Source organism: Pieris brassicae, chromosome 4 (genome assembly GCF_905147105.1).
Source record: "Pieris brassicae chromosome 4, ilPieBrab1.1, whole genome shotgun sequence".
Classification (NCBI taxonomy): Eukaryota; Metazoa; Arthropoda; class Insecta; order Lepidoptera; family Pieridae; genus Pieris; species Pieris brassicae.
The window spans coordinates 18,110,032-18,127,274 of record NC_059668.1 but is presented as its reverse complement, the minus strand read 5'-3'; the positions used below and the strand labels follow the sequence as shown (position 1 = coordinate 18,127,274).

Below are 17,243 nucleotides of genomic sequence, written 5' to 3'. Positions count from 1 at the left end.
ATTTTAAGTGCCATTGACCATAGACACAGTCCCAACGTCAAACTTAAGAGATATATAAAATGGATATGTCAAAATATTCAAAATTTACAAAGGGACACCTTCTACAGTATTTAGTATAGTTAGTCTTGCTATTCTAAGGATTTTGTGATTAATTAAACAATAGGCACTAAATAATATTTACTTGAAATTTTAAATTCTTTGTAATGTGTATTATTACTAACTTATGACTACTGTACAATAAATACAGTCGTTTATGTCGTGCCAATGCCATGTATTTATTGGATAAAGCTTGAATGATAATTAGTCTGTATATAATCATTTTTTAACATGAAGATATCACGGAAATCTGCATAAATTTTATAATAACATGAGCCACCACAAATTTTGGAGAGGCATCGAAGAATTGAAGGTTTCCTCGACTCTGGATGTCCCCGAAAAAATTGTGAAACTTTGTTCCCTTGGCGTAGACTTTATTGCTCTAGGGAATGACCATGGCCTCTATTATTGTAATATTGAAGAAGATATTATAAATTTTAAAAGAGAGAATGGTATAACTGCAATTGACATATCCTATCACAATGATATCTTGTATATTATTAATGAACATGGAAGACTTTATAAAACAAACACAAATTTTAAGAATAAAGAAGAAGTAGTTGTGAAAGAAGAATCAAAGTGTTGTCCACATGGTTTTAAAAGTAGTAGTTCTAAAGTAAAGTTTAGAAATGTTGTGTCTAGTGGCTTTGGCCAACTCTTTATAAGTAGTGATGGGCATCTCTGGGGTTCAGGGGACATGCCACAAATTGGCTTAGAATCAATTAGTATTAAGAAAGTTCCATTTTTTGAGGGGAGAACAGTTTATAGTGCATCAATAGGAGATAACTTTGCAGCTGTTATAGCACGTAAAGATGTAAGGCAATCAGGGAATTGTGATACAGACAGTGATAATGATGATGAAGAGGTATTTGCCTCAAATTGTTCTCAATGTCAAACTATTATTGGCCTAGCTTCCCCTGCCTCTGTGCCGTCTCTCTCTGAAACATGTCCATTAGGAGTTCATATAAGTAAATCTAGTGAAGATTCAAGTAGTACAACTGCTCCTCAAACTGATGTACACATAGATGCTCAAAGTTTTACTGAAGATTCTAGTCCTTCCTCTGAGGAATCAAAAATTATCAAAAAAGATTTGCCTATCCAAGTTAATAACAACTTAGAATTAGATAGTATTTCAAAACACAATGAAAATGAGGCTAATATTACAGATGGTAATGAATCTTTAGATGCAAGCACAGAGAAAATAAACAATATTTTTATCAACACAGATGCAGCTAGACAATTTCTTAGTAGGCAGCTATCGTGGGTTTCTGCCGGAGAAGATTACTTAGTAGAATATACAGAGAAGCCAACAAGAATAATAAAAGAGAATGTTACAAATATTACTAATTTTGTTTACGAAGGAGTTAAAACTGTTGGTGATAAAGTTGCAACATTATCAAGGCATGTCAGTGGTAGCAGTGACAATAATGAAACAGTGGATATTCAACATACTAATTGCAATGATGACATGATAAGTTCACTGCTATATAGTTGTAATTCTGCAACAAAATCTGATGATTTGCAATTTTCAACTAGCACAATTAATAGTGAAAAGGAATTTGAAGTGGCAAAAAAAGATGAAGAAAAATATGTCCAAACTTGGAAAAAATATTTTAGCCACCGAACTTTGGACATGGGGTGACATAACCCATGGACAGTTAGGTATAGGTGACACAGTTAAAAGAGTGAAGCCCATGGCTGTAATGAGTCTATCTGGTTTTGGTCTACAGAAAGTTTCTTGTGGTAATTTGCACTGTGCAGCTTTAACATTAGATGGAAGAATATTTATGTGGGGCTATAATCATTTTAAGCAAGTCTGTTTGGAGTCACGAGATTATAAGAGTAGCCCCAAACAATTTACTGAAAATTCAGACAGTGATCGCATCAGAGATATGATAGCAACTGATAATCATACTTTAGCTTACACTCACAATGAAAATATTTATTATATGGGAAAACATACTGATGGCTATACGGATGTTATTGTGAACTTAAATGAAAACTTGATAGAAAATTCCAATAATCAGGAAACTGAAAAAACTGTTAAGATAAAGGAACCCCAAGTTTTTGGGGAATCTCAAAACGTGTGCTATCATTGGAGAGTCTTATCTAGTGGGACAATAAGTTACTGCTCTATAGAAAAGTCAACAATATGCCCGGAATTCCAAAACCTGTCTATTGCTCAACGTTACTTGGAAGAAATGCTCCTAATATATCACTTACTTATCAAGCCATTCCTTAGAAAAAGCAAAGCAATAACTGCACATTCCAATGTATATGAAAGTGTTTGTGATATTTTTAGTGACATATTAAATCTAACAGCATTAAATGTTCTATCAACTTGGCAGTATGCTGAAAAACATATAAATGAATGTGATATCTCTTTAATAAAAAATTTAGAAGAGTATATTTATTTGTATAAAAAGTATTACATAGCTGTTAGCAATTTAATTGTTATAGGCGGTTTCGCTCAAATAAATAATATTGTTGATGTACCTACAAATGTTTACAATATGTTTAGTGATCAGTTACCTACAAATAAACAGAAAAATAATAAGAAAACATCAGAAGCTGTAGTTAGCCTGGCATTTATCCAGCCCTTGGTCCGGTTAAGCTCATATAAGTGCATTGCTCAATCTTTATTGCGCTGTATAACTCAGAAAAAGAAAGGTGATACAAAAACAAACATTGAAGAGAAACTAACAAAGGTTATTACCACATTAGATTCCGTAATAGAAGATCAGGAAAAAAAGAGAAAAGAAGCAGATATAACTAAATTATTTTGGGAAACAATAGGGAAAAGTTTGGAACAGTATAGAACACCGGAACGAAGATTGATAAGGGAATCAAAATCAAAACAGCTTAATCTTGTGAACCCAGGTAGATTTTCCTCCCATTGGTTCATTCTCTTTAATGATTTATTTCTTCATGTCAATGGAAGCACACCAATACTTCATCCCTTAGAAACACTATGGATTGACGCATCACCAAATGTAGATATTCAAAATGGCATACAAATCACTACTCCTGAAGAAATAATTTCAGTTTCGACTAATTCTGAACATGAGAAAACTGAGTGGATACATGTTTTGAATGCGGCCATAAAATCGGTATTGAAGAAAGACACCTCATTCAAGCCACCGACAATTAGAAGTGGCAGTTACGTATTTTCTAGTAAGAGTTTATTTTACAAAGACGCGAAGTACGTCGGCCGATGGCTGGATGGTAAATTGCATGGTCATGGAAGAGTCGAGTGGCCAGATGGGAAAATTTACTGTGGTCAATTTCAAGTAAATACGTTATGTGGTCATGGGAAAATGGATATACCAGGAGTAGGTAATTTCTGTTCTTAAATTCTCTAGTGTTAATATTAACATTTTTCTTTAGTTAATAATAATGCTGATCAAAGAATCTATCGATCCCTTCAATATCTAGGATTACTTTAGGACTTCATTTGCCCATTGGACTATGAAGTTCTATGTGGAAGTAATATATTGTATCGTTTATTCTTCACTCCTTGTGATTTAGGGAACAAATGAATAAGATCCACCAATGAGTGGTGTACTCAAATGTTACAGGTATCTATGAAGGAAGATGGAAAGATAACCTTCAAAATGGCTACGGTATTATGAAGTACGCATGTGGCGATATTTATGAAGGGTACTTTAAAGACGGTCATCCTCATGGTCACGGTATCAAAAAACAGGGAGATTTTACATCGTCTTCCGCAACAATATATACAGGCGAATGGGTTGGGGGCGCAAAATATGGGTATGGAGTGATGGACGATATTGGGAAAGGCGAAAAGTATTTGGGCAATTGGAGTGATAATAAGAAGCACGGCTGCGGCCTTATTGTAACCCTCGACGGTATTTACTACGAAGGACTATTTACACAAGACATTCTCACGGTTAGAACGACTTATGTAATTATTTAACACACCGTCACCGTAACACCGTCATATATATGATCTTTAAAATGTTGACACAAGGTCTTTCTTAAATTTTACAAGGGTCTATATGAAAACACAAACGTGTTTCATCAAAACCGGTTTTATATTTTTGTATCCAAAAAACACAGGTTTAGAATGCTATTTTCAATATGCCCGCGCATTTAAAAGATTGGACTGGACGTTTATTTATCAGGATTTTTTTCGGGTTGACACAACCATGTCGTTGCTTGTAAACTGCTATTTGCTCGCGAAACGCCGGCATACTTTTATAGTTTTAGTACTTAGTAAATATTCAATTAAACCAGTTTTAAGTTTCTTATAAACTTTCGGGTTACCTAACTGAAAATTTATTTATTTTTACATTCACAGGTATACTCTAGGTAGTTCTCGTTGCCTCACTTCCACCACTTAGGTTACGACGCCTACACAATGTATAAATCGTTTTCAAAGAACTTTTTGATACGTACTCGCGAAATTAGCGTATTAAAAGTTATTAAAACTGTACGCATATTCAAAAAACAGCAAGTGTAATCAGTTCTCAAGTATTTTTTTATAGAATAAGGGGCAAACGGGCAGGAGGCTCACCTGATGTTAAGTGATACCGCCGCCCACGGACACGGTCAAGTCTTTAATTTTGGCGTTTCAGGGCCATGGTGTAATGGTTTTCGAAGATGGAACAAATTATGAGGGGGAATTCAGGGCAGCCGGTGTTTTTTCTGGAAAAGGAACCTTAACGTTCTCTAGCGGTGATAAAATAGAAGGATCCCTTAATGGAGCCTGGACTGAGGGTGTCAAAATATCTAATGGAGTTATGCATCTTAATGTTTCTAACCCGGCCATGCCTCCAAACTCTAAGCCGAAGTATGTATTCGATACACTAAAATAGTTTTATCGTAATAAAAAACCGTTATTCAAAAGAGCAGATCTTTTAAAGTCAGTAACAGGCGTAAAGAATGTAAGATCTTGTGTACTGGCAACACTAACATAATATGGTTTATATGATATTTGATGATTTAAATATTTGTTTTTATAGTCCTAATTATTTATTACTAATTCCATAGATGAATGAATTTTCAGAGGTTATTTCCTCACCTCTGAAAATCTTGTCTTTATTATACATTATATATTAGATAAAGAATTAAGTAGAAAGCGCTTTCTCATAACATGCGTCATTTCCCGTCTTATCAATGCATTAATCATAGTGTTTTATGGAGTACATTTTAAATGTAAATAGATAAAATTCTTAGTTCGCATTATCTAAATCTGGCTTAATGTCAGCATGAAAAGTATGTTTCCAATTCCAGCTCTTTCGGAAAACTTAGCGTTGCGCCAAATCAAAAATGGAACGCGATATTCCGACAGTGTTTCTACTGTTTGGGCGTTTCCGAAACGATCCTAACACCAACGGGCAATCACTTTACCAATGGCCCTTGCCCCACTTTCGATAACGTCAAGATATGGCAAAATGTCGCCGTGACTATATCGTGTTCACAGAAACATAATCAGACTCCGAAGAAAAACGGGTCGGATCTAGATAAATCAGTCGATTGTTTAGAACTTATACCGCATTTTGGTCAAAAAACCCTAACCCTTCATGACTATACGGAGTTAAAGCTGTATTTACAAAATGTAAGTATATTTTTTTTTATTTAGGTAATAATCAAACCCTATACATAAGTGGTAAATTATATCTCTTTACTCTACCATATCTGTCATCTCGGAAATTGTCTTTATTGCATTATAAATTTTAAATTCAGCACTTCTAGTTCTTTTAACAACTAATTTATGCACTTATAAGATTAAAAATGTATAAGAATATAATTAAGTATAATATACAACATTGCTGTTATCAATGTCAACAAGTAGTTAGGGAGCTGGCGTGCAAAATTTATATATGATCAGCACACATGGCAGACGTTATTGATAGTGATAATTATACCCTAAGAAACATGAAGGACCTCGTCTGCCACCATCCATGGTGACGCTGCGCTGTCAATTGACAGGGTTTCAAAGATTTTGAATAAAAGGTGGGTGATATTATGCGCACGCGTCTGGCTCTGGAGCTGATGATCATAGTCATCCTGTAAACACAAAAATTCGTAGAGGCAGACATCCAGGGCTCTGATTTTTGAAGTTTTCAATTTTTGAAGATTTTTGTATGATTTAAAAATTGACCTTAATTGACTGGACCAAATCAATTCGTACTGACGTAAACTGCAATCTACCTCGATGTGAATCTTGTGCAAATCATATACCTAAATGCTCATCAGCTCCCTAACTAAAGGTCTTTATTGTAACAAAGTCAAATGAAGATTGACTTTGATATGATAATGTTAAATAATGACCTAAAAGATAACTCTCACCTCATCATTTAGGAACGCTTGGTATTGTTGATAGCAATATTTCTGAGTGTGGAGAAGACAATGTGTGACCTTGACCATATTTTCTTTTCTTGTTCCCAATATGACCGCACCTCCATTCTGTATACCTTACACTTACTACCATTTCCGACTAATCTGCCTTTTTCTCCTATCCTTTATTGTATTAGAATGTATTATCTTCTTTCATAATCAATAATAATATTAAGATGTGATATGTTTATGTACATATTTTGTTTTTAACTAGCTTATCCCTTTTACTTGAAACTGGCATAAAGTTAAAACTATTGCCATTTTATTTAAAAAAAACTCTGTATGCTGCTTTCTTATGAAAAAGTATTAAATACGAAATTAATATCCCATAGAAAATTTGAAGAATCCGCATTTATTACAATATTACATAAATCTATCATATTTCCAAACAGCAAGGCCCGTTAAAGTACATATAATAATAGCTTTATATAATTGTTTTAGTCGACATTCTTTTATATTATTTATACATAATATATAATTTCAGGCCTGCGAAACAACGCACCACCCTCTCGGTCAGTTAGTATTGAACGTCACAAATGCTTTTAACACGACTTACGGTGGTGTTAGGGTACATCCCCTACTCCTGAGCCACGCGATCAAAGAACTAAAGTGTATTACCACGAGATTGTACCAAGTTGTTAAGCTTTTGTTCCCAGCGTTGCCTGGAGAGGGCACTGATGTGGTTTTACCGTACGACGAGCGAGAGGACGACGGAAATCCTATCGAGGGGTAAGTTATCTTGTATAGTTTCAAGAGCTGTTAAAATATTGTTTTAAATATTATTTTTAAATATTAATATTTACATAATTTTAAATTTAATTATAAGTTTATAATAATACAAATATCTTAAAAAATTGTTTTCATTCAATGTTTAAAAGCTATGGTAACCAAAAACAACATTGTTTCAATTCAAATTTAACATTTATGTGCTTAAATAGAGTCTCTGATATGAGGAAGGAGGTTTACAATATCGTATTAATGTAATTAGATTTTTCTGTAAAATCTGATATACTTAGTTGTCTTGTCTTGTCTTTGTATTGTCTTTTGTTAACATAGCTTTTACTTATTAAGAAAACACTTTTTTGAACGGATTGAAGCTATGTATTATTATTATAAACTTATAATTATTTACATGATTTTAAATTTAAAATTTTCCGACGTTTCGCGTGCTTTACAGAGCGCGTGGTCACGGTGACTGAAGACAAAAGTTGTTGAATGTCAAAAGTGTCACAGCTGTAGAGAATGTTGTGTTATCTGTATTTACTTTTTATTTCGCATATACTTTTTAATAACTAATCTTTATTTAATACTATTTATAATAATTGTACATTGCTAATAATTTTATTAAAAATACCTGTATTTCTAACGGCGTTGAACGGGGTCTGATATTGAGATGGATGGCCGGATCATGGACAAAATGAAAATCATTTATTAATTTATGTAACAGTGTACACTTATGAACGTCAAAAAGAAATACATATTAAATGCTTCTAATTTTACATTTACTGCCAGTTCTCACATTAAGGGCGTAGAACGGATGAGAAGATCTGGCAATAAACTTTCCGCCACTCTTTTGAATCGCCCTGAAATAACTAACATCACATACACGAATTCAAGTCCGACCAATCACCACAAATTCACGAGTATGATGATAACGTAGAATATAATCATATTCGTTAACTATAACTTATCTAATGTTACTTCTACAGCAGTGTTAGCTTAGTTGCTTGGACAAGCTCCTCTCGATCCTAAGAATTGTGCTCCATCACGGCTGTGAACCAATTATTTTTATTCACACAGAAGGTTGATCACCCATTTGCCTTGTGTCAGTCACTTGTTTTTTTTTATTAGTTTACAAAGATCCTTTTATACTGTTCTTTTTCATAGGGAAGTAGTATCAGCGGCCTCCCTACTCCAACCCACTCTCTTGCCGCGAGTGCACCCTGCACTGTTTGTCTTGTATGCGCTTCACAATAAACGGGAAGACGACTTGTACTGGCGAAGGCTGATGAAGTGGAATAAGCAACCTGATACCACTCTTATGGCCTTTTTGGGGATTGATCAGTAAGTTTTCTAATCTTTGTGTCATTGTCAAAAAGCCTTTTTCTTTTAGTTTTTAACATAATTCTAATAATAATATTTTATGGACTAATTGTGATGTCTGCTCTGTCCTTAGTGAACTATATTATTTTTGTTTGGATACATTAATTACTTTATAATACCAGATTTCAATTAACAGAAAAATTATATAATTTCCAGAAAATTCTGGGCAAAAAGCACCCACAATTCTCCCACGTACTCACCGATGAGGGAACAGCTGTTCCAAGATGCTGTAGAGACTCTTCAGCAGCTCAAGACCACGTTTTCGCCTATTGAGAAGCTGCTTGTCATCAGATCTACCTTCCAAAAGATGACCCTTGCTGTACAACAGGAGTTAGGTATGATTCAAATGGAGTGTAGCTGAAAAATATATTATGATACAATTTCGAATATTCGAAATTTATAATTTTTTTAGATTATTTTTATAGCAGTGTTCTCCTAGTGGCTTCAGCATGCGACTCTAATCCCTGAGGTCGAAGTTTCGATCCCCGGCTGTGCACCAGTGGACTTTCTAGACATAAATGTTGTAAACATTTAACATTCGCTCGAACGGTGAAGGAAAATATCGTGAGGAAACCGGCTTGCCTTAGACGCAAAAAGTTGACGGTGTGTGTCAGGCACAGAAGGCTGATCACCTACTTGCCTGTTAGATTCACAAATAATCATGGAACAGATACAGTAATCTGAGGTCCAGACCTAAAAAGGTTGTAACGCTAGTGATTTTGAATAGATTATTTTTCATATGTATTGCTATGTACTAATGAATATTTCTTCCTTGGAGAGAAATAAACACATGTCTCTCCCCTGGGCAATTTGAGGGTATCTGAAAAAATATATTTTACTATGAAGCAAATCTTTATTGCAAACAAAATTCGCTGCTTCAATTCAAAAGTACCACAAATCAAAATATTATTTTTTATATATCATATAATATGGCGGTTTAGATTATATTTCGCTCGCTAAAAACGTAAATTCAAAAAAAACAGTTGATTACGTTTTGTATCTTCTAATGCAAAATCAGTAGGAATCTTTTTCAAATATGAAAATATAAAGGATTGTATTTTTGCAATAAAAACATGTTTATTATATCATATTATTATATGATGCGTTTATTTTTATTTATGGTACTTTTGCATTGAACCAGCGGGCCTATCTTAGCATACCTATGGACTAAGTTCTAACGGAAGAACGATACTTATGGCACGAGTTAAATATTTCACGGTGTGTGTTGTAAGTGATGGCACTAGCATCTAAATAAGGTTGCAGAAAGTTCAAAGATTACATGTTGCTAAAGGAAGTCAAAGGGAACGGAACGAGTGTCAAATGATTATTCACTGTCTAATTGACTTTGATGTTATCAATTAATGAGCTCTGTTACATATAATGACAATGACAGCTAATGTCATTACTCCGATATGTATTCCTAGTACATTATTGTAAATGATGTGGCAAATCTGTTATTATTGATCTGTTATTTGTCTATACTCAATGGACCTTGATTGATACACTTATCCCAAACACCGATGATCTCCTATTTTCATAAGTAATTACATAATTGGGCATAATTGTAACATTTAATTCAGGAGCCCAATATCTTTGGAGTATGGACGATCTATTCCCAGTATTCCACTTTGTAGTGGTGCGCGCGCGCATCCTTCAATTGGGTTCAGAGATTCACTTTGTTGAAGATTTTCTTGAACCAGCTATGGAACATGGTGAATTGGGACTCATGTTTACCACGTTAAAGGTAAGAATTATATAAAAAATGGAAACAAGTTACGCTTACGCTTTAGTAAGTGAAACTTTTTTAATTGATTGAACTGGCTAGAATTATATTTATTTTTAAGAAATTAACACATTGTTTGCAGTACTTTGATGATTTGCAATTTTAAAAGAGTACCGGCTTTTTCTCTCGACTTCCTCCATCTGTCTTCTTTGCCGATGAGTAGGGTTTTTTTTTTAAATAATGGAACATATGATACAAGTTGTATCACTTGTTCCACATCTCAACTCTTCGGCAAAGAAGACAGAGGATGTAAGCCGAGAGAAAAAGCAGGCGTAAAAAACTCTCTTAAAATAGCAAATCATCAAGCACAAGCAACACTTATTCTCAAACAAATATCGCAAATTAATTAGAAGTGGCCTGTCCAGCACGAGTCCCAAGCCCTTTTATACTAACTGAACTGAACACAGCTTTTCTTTAAAACATTTCTTAAATTTATTAAAAGGCAGAGATAAAAAAGCCTCTGGGATTTTATTAAAGAAGAGTATCTCTTTTCCCAAAAAAATAATTACTAACTTTAGATATTCTATTACGGGGAAATTGCAGCCTGCGTTTGTTCCGAGTTTGTTACTAACATTGTGCGTGTGTTCTATTCTAGTAACATGTAACAAATGATAATCTACCTATTCAAATTTAATGACGTGGAATAAGTGATATTTTATTTTACTAAGCCAATACGATAAAGTCGAAATTGAAAAAGTATTAATTTTGTTATCAAAATTGTATGTTAATGAAAGGAAAATGTTTCTCTTACAATATATAAGAACGTGCGTTTTAACTTGTTGTTTGACGGAATTGTTTGCGAAGAAATCCAATTATTAATGTGTTTAATATTTTTTTCAGGCATGCTACTTCCAAATTCTTCAAGAGAAAATGTCTATGAATTCTTAAAAATGCTTGTGTGCTTAGTGTATACGCTAGTTGGATGTGTTTTCTAGAATTTATATTTTTTAGAAATATTTAAATTCCATAAAAGTTTTAAAAATTTAGTTGCCATAAGAAAACAATTTACTAAAAAAATATTGATTTGACATGTCATTTGTAGTTCTGATTTCATCAAGTATTAAGACTATATAATCTTTCAAGAATTCTGGTTTATTGGTGGAAATTAATGTTGCCAATTTAATTGATAATTATTGGCTATAAGAAACGTTAAGAAACTTTATCAGTTAAAATTTATAGGATTATGTTTTAATGTGATGATCATATAATCAATATGAATTGGTTAAAGAAATTTTTAAAGGTAAAGATGAAATAAATAAATATTGATGCAATTATACATACGTGTTTCATGTTTTGCAGGATTTTCTTTATAAAACACTGAAATACTACTAAAACCATTGTTAACAAAAGTTTTTATAAGGCCATTACTATATATGTCGCATTAAAGTAGTTAAATTCAGAGAGTTAATTGAATCTCTAGACAGTTAATTAAATGTCGATATTCAATCAGTTTCTAGCATTTTGATTTACATAAAGCAGCGTCGAAAACGTTTAACTATCTTTCTGACCGAAAGCCAGCGTGTTGATTAACAATGTAAAAAGACTCCCATGATTATTTCATTTGTTATTGTTATTTCTGTGTCATCGGGAAGAACTGAGAGCTTGGATATTCCGTGTTTTGCTTTATTGTAAATGGTTAGGTTAGGTTAGTCTTGTTGCCTAGGAACGTTTAGGAAACTCGTTAAACGTTTCGTTCACTCACTTGTCTGACGGAATTTTGCGACTTGATTGAATATCGATTTATAATTAACTGTCTAGAGATTCAATTAACTCTCTGATTTAACTACGACATATATATTATATTACACGTGACCACCGTTTTCTTCTACTTTTACCAATTCTTTTGCGACTTTCTTTCACTTTTAGATCTTTCAGAGTATTTTTGGATGGTAGTCCCTCAACCACCTTTTTTCATGTTCTACTGCCATGCTCACTTGGTAGATACTTTGATATCGTGCTTTCACAGCACGATTTCTCATTTTGACTTCTAATTGAAACTTTCTAATAATCCAGCTTACATAATATTTTAAGTTGTTTCAACTTATAGTAACAAATCTACGACGATAATGAAAAACAAAACTTTAGAACCAGTACAAACGCTGTTTTAATCGAATCGAACTAAATTCGATTAAATAGACTAAGCCAAAGATTTGAACAAATTAGATAATTGTTACCGCTATGGGACAATTGGTTAAAGAGTCTTTAAATCTATTTTAGGTTTTGCACGTTCTATAACGTAAACAAATAACAGTACTATACAAATAATGTTTTAACACGGGTCTAAATCTATCATTTATTAAACGCCTTGCATTTCTCGAATGTATCTTCTAATTGTGATAGCGATTCTGCCTTCAATATTGAGTGACTACCGTGAGCAATTGCATCATCAGTGCTACAGTTTTAGGACGACCTATATCAAAAATTGAGTATAAAATGCCAATATTAAAGCCGGGATCGCTAATGGAAATTTCAAAATCCCAACCATAGTCTTATTAAAAAACCTCTTTTGGGATTCTTCTTCAACTATTATATATCACAGATATGCTACATACAACTGTCACTTTTTTTAAGTCAAATTTTGAAGTATGTATATATGTTTATTCGAAGCGTTTACAGAGTTTTTAACAAGGAAAAAAATGTTTTTATTTAGCGTATGTGTTGGTATATTTTAAATCCAAAATTCAGTATTAATATAAAAATACGAAATATTGTCTAGGTACGATTAATATTTGTTTACGTATGTAACCTACTATTGAAATAACCTTATAATTGTATATAATGTTAAATTATTTATTCTGATTATTTAAAATATTTCAATTGAATATTTTTTTCTCGCCATTGTAAAAAAAAATTGTCTACTTTATTTTGTTACGTTTGATTTATTTTTATATGACTATTAGCTTTAACTATTCCAAAGTTAAAAGTACAAGTTATTGTAATTGTTAAAAATATATTTCCATTAAAGTCATAATGTCTAGTGTAGTATAAAAAAATTATATACTGTGTCCCCCAAACATTTGCCAAGTTACGTGCTTAGACAACTATGTAAATGTACAACGAATTGCTTCGTTAAGCAATGCTGCGCATTCTATGCGTCTTGAATTCGATTCCTGGGGTAATAAGTTTGAATTAGATCTCTATTAGCCCCCGGGACACAACGGGGGTTAAAAACTGTGTATAGAATAACATATCATTAAATATTTATTCCATTGAATCGCCATTATGCATTGAAATTCGTTAGCAATCATAAAGATTTGGAAATTAAAAGTTCTTGCAATGTACGTTTGTTTTCTTTATCCCGATTCATTTCAACTGTTGAGAATGAGTACAAACTTCTTCAAAGATCGTAATTTTATAAGTATATTATCGAAATCCTTTGCGAATTGCTCTTACAATAGTATTTAATACAAATATGTAGTTAGACTTGTTTTTCTGTATTCGCTTCTGAATCTTACGTCTTTAATCAAACGACTTTCAAGCTTGTCAGTATTTTAAGAAATGCAAAATATCCAAGCAATACCGTTTAGCCATATCTATGGATTATCTAATCTAGTTGCAACGGTACGTAGGTGATCCTCAAATGAACTGACCAAATTGAAACCCATTTATTTTTAAATATGATCTCCGACTCCACTGATACTAACACACTTCTGGCATCTGCTAGCTTTTTATAAAATAGAGATTAGCGTACACATTTATTTATTTATTGTATAAATGATCTTAATATAAAGGAAGTTGGTGAGGTGGAAACACAAACTGTACACAGTTTTTCTGTCCACCAGGACGTCGAACATATTTATATTATTATCATATATACTAAGGCCAGAGACATATAAACTATAACATTATAATAATCAAACCATTAAAATTGCACGTAAAACGACATAAACCAATTGAAAAATCCATGCAAGAAACCTGTTCTTGTCGAAAATTCTCATTCGAATACAGGTTAGTTCTTATATTCGAATATATATTAAATGACGATAATGTCTGATTAGCGTAATTTCTGTTATGCATAATTTATAATTGTTTGATTTATGTAATATATTTTTAATTAAACATTGTTTTTTGTTATGTTAGTAAGAAGTGTAGCTGGTAGCGAGTGTATTAAATTTGGAATAATTCAATCGTAATGTTTTTTTCCCATATAAATTATTGTATTGGGGTAATAGAAATTCGTTTTTTAGTTTCTTACGTGTTATTTATTTATTTACAGCCCATGCATGGCCAAATTCTACAAAATTTGCAGTAAACATCCTACTATCCTCTGATCTTTTCCAAGTATATTTTTAAGTCACAGTATATTACCTCCATACGCTTCACAATAAATAAACTCACTTAAGCAGCGAGAGTAACCGAGGAATGGGAACTTGTTGACGCTGGACAGTGCAAGCCGAACGCACAGCAAAAAAGTTAAATTATGTTTCCGGAAGCGGTAACAATTAACTGGAACGTAGTCTCATGATCTCTCCCAGCAAGTATGCGCTTTCCGTCTCGTTTTTAATTACGCTTAACCCAAATTTAATTATAGCTGTTGAATAGTGATAGTGAGTTGTAATTGTTTTGAGGTAATTTTCTGTAAAGTAGTTTTCATTTAATAATCCTAGTTGCACTCTCTCTTGTATAGGTATAATTTTGAAAAATGCAAATAGTTTTCTGTAGTCCTCTTTATATTGTGACTTTAATTTTATAGGAGCTATTGTAAATGAGTTCTGTATAGCTACGTCGATGGATGTTTTAATTTTTCCTGTTAATTGGTTTAATGTATCCCATATATTTTTTAGATTGTTTTTATTAGCTTCTATATTGGTTCTAATTGTTTTATTTATTAATTTATTGACATAATTTCTGGTTTTATTATATTTTTGTTTGAGTATTAAATTGTTTGGATCTTTTATATATTAAGTAAAAAGTTTATCTCTGTACTGACATGCTTTAATAATTCTATTATTAATCCAATGGTTACTACTTCGAAGACTGTTAGATTTAAGTTAAACTGTAAATTCTGGTCTTTTATATGCTTGAGTTATGCTATTTTGTATGAAGTTGTATATACCAATAGGACACTTCATTTCTATTGTCGGCTTACAATCAATTTGCTCTAAAAGGATCGTTAATCTATTTTTGTCAATTAATGTTTATATGTTGGATTAAAACACAGATAATAAAACCTTTTTTTTTTCGTTTATAGATAAACAAAATTTACTTCCTGTTTTAGATAAGTGCTTGTGGGGTACTTGGGGGTGATAAAAAAAACAACATTTATTAAGGCTATTTATTTCAATCCTATAAAATAACATACCAAATGTCTCTTTTGTACAACATCATATCAAAAATGTACACCATAATATAAATTTCGTGTCAGGTAAATGTCACCTAGCTTATCCAGATACCCTATACATCGTGGCTATTACATATATCCTCTCATTTTCAGGTACAGTCGCTTTCAAAAATATTTTCAACTCAAATTTTACCGACCCATGGGGAATTATGGTTATATAAATAAAATATTGTTTGCTAATGAATAATAGCTGAGCTGAGCACCACACAAGTTTAAAAAGTCTTAGGTTATTTGATAAAAATTTACCGTTTGAGATTTATTAGTGATTATAGTATCTACAAATTTGTGTACGATTTGCATTGAAAAAGTTGCAGACCATGTGGCCTACATTTCCGCTAAGCTAAACTATTTCATAGAAATGAGACACATACAATTGAAGGCGACTGTACATTCGTACTTTGCTGTACAATATACCTACAAGCCAACACCTATTATATAATATTGATACATTCACAAAGTCCCGAGCTTAAATTGCACTGAAAATTCTTTACACTCTTTAGATAATGATTATGATAATTTATAAAAATAATTTCATTTGTATAAATCAATTTATAAACAGATTCGATACACCGCAACTAAATGCATAAAATATAACATCAAAATTATTACTTTACATACAGAATTTTATAATAACTTCCAAAAACCCCAACCTTTAAGAACTATGGAAACAAAATTCGGCAAAAATAGTTTGCGACGTGATGATTACCAGACAAATTCAATAAAAGTTTACGGCTCACGCCTATCGCAAAGTATTCTTATCTAAATCCCGAGAACTTTGATCCAACACCATCCAATGTACATTTTTAGAGGCTAGAATTAAAAAAAAACTGGATAGAAATCAGTAATTTAATTATATATGAAATAATGAATTAAATCAGATTGAGTCTGAATGAAAATGATATGTGGTACAGGATAAGCACAACCTTACAATACATAACTAAATTGCTTTGTACTTTACCTTGCAAACTAATAGAAACCCATTTAATGTTTGTTCCATAAGATACCTTACATAGAAATTTCATCGAACATTTCATATATATTCGAAAGGCATCTTTATCTTCGCAATAGCAATTAAAATCATACAAAAAAAAGCTATATAGAACTTTATATATGGCGCATAATTTGATTAAAAAGGCACAATTGTGCAATCGAATAAACAAAGAACACTATTCTGATACGTTAATCTCTCGCACTCATACCCTATTAAATACATTATAAAAATTATAACAACGAATTCCCAATCTAGTTCACATTAGCGAAATATCAATCAAATTTTATTGCATGCAGTATATAAAATTAACAATTGAAATTACGACTAAATAACATACCTGGACGATTTCGGGTTCAAAAGAAATATTTAAGTTTTAGTGTTGTGAAGATCTGTGTATTAACCAACGTATATATTACTATAACATCCTAAAACTAGTGTTATGCTTAATATTAAATGCTCTACCGTGGCTTATGGATGTCGACACGTAATCCACATAAGGAAATCTTTACGTTGCTCGAAGGCGGACATTAATATATAAGGTAGTCCGATTTTGACGACGCATTTTA

General features: G+C 32.3%; 2 protein-coding genes across 2 annotated transcripts; both read left to right on the top strand.

The window, feature by feature from the left end:
* Nucleotides 1–97: 97 nt before the first annotated feature.
* Nucleotides 98–1,847, top strand: LOC123708510. The gene has a single exon (XM_045659265.1). The coding sequence runs from the start codon at nt 368–370 to the stop codon at nt 1,736–1,738; it is 1,371 nt and encodes a 456-aa protein (XP_045515221.1). The 5' UTR covers nt 98–367; the 3' UTR covers nt 1,739–1,847.
* On the top strand, nt 1,800–11,233 carry LOC123708391 (alsin). Its single transcript, XM_045659066.1, has 10 exons — nt 1,800–2,469; nt 2,557–3,432; nt 3,675–4,006; nt 4,695–4,909; nt 5,353–5,677; nt 6,944–7,188; nt 8,347–8,523; nt 8,719–8,897; nt 10,143–10,306; nt 11,186–11,233. Exons 1-10 carry the CDS (start codon nt 1,800–1,802, stop codon nt 11,231–11,233), a joined length of 3,231 nt encoding a protein of 1,076 aa, XP_045515022.1.
* The last annotated feature ends 6,010 nt before the right edge of the window (nt 11,234–17,243 follow it).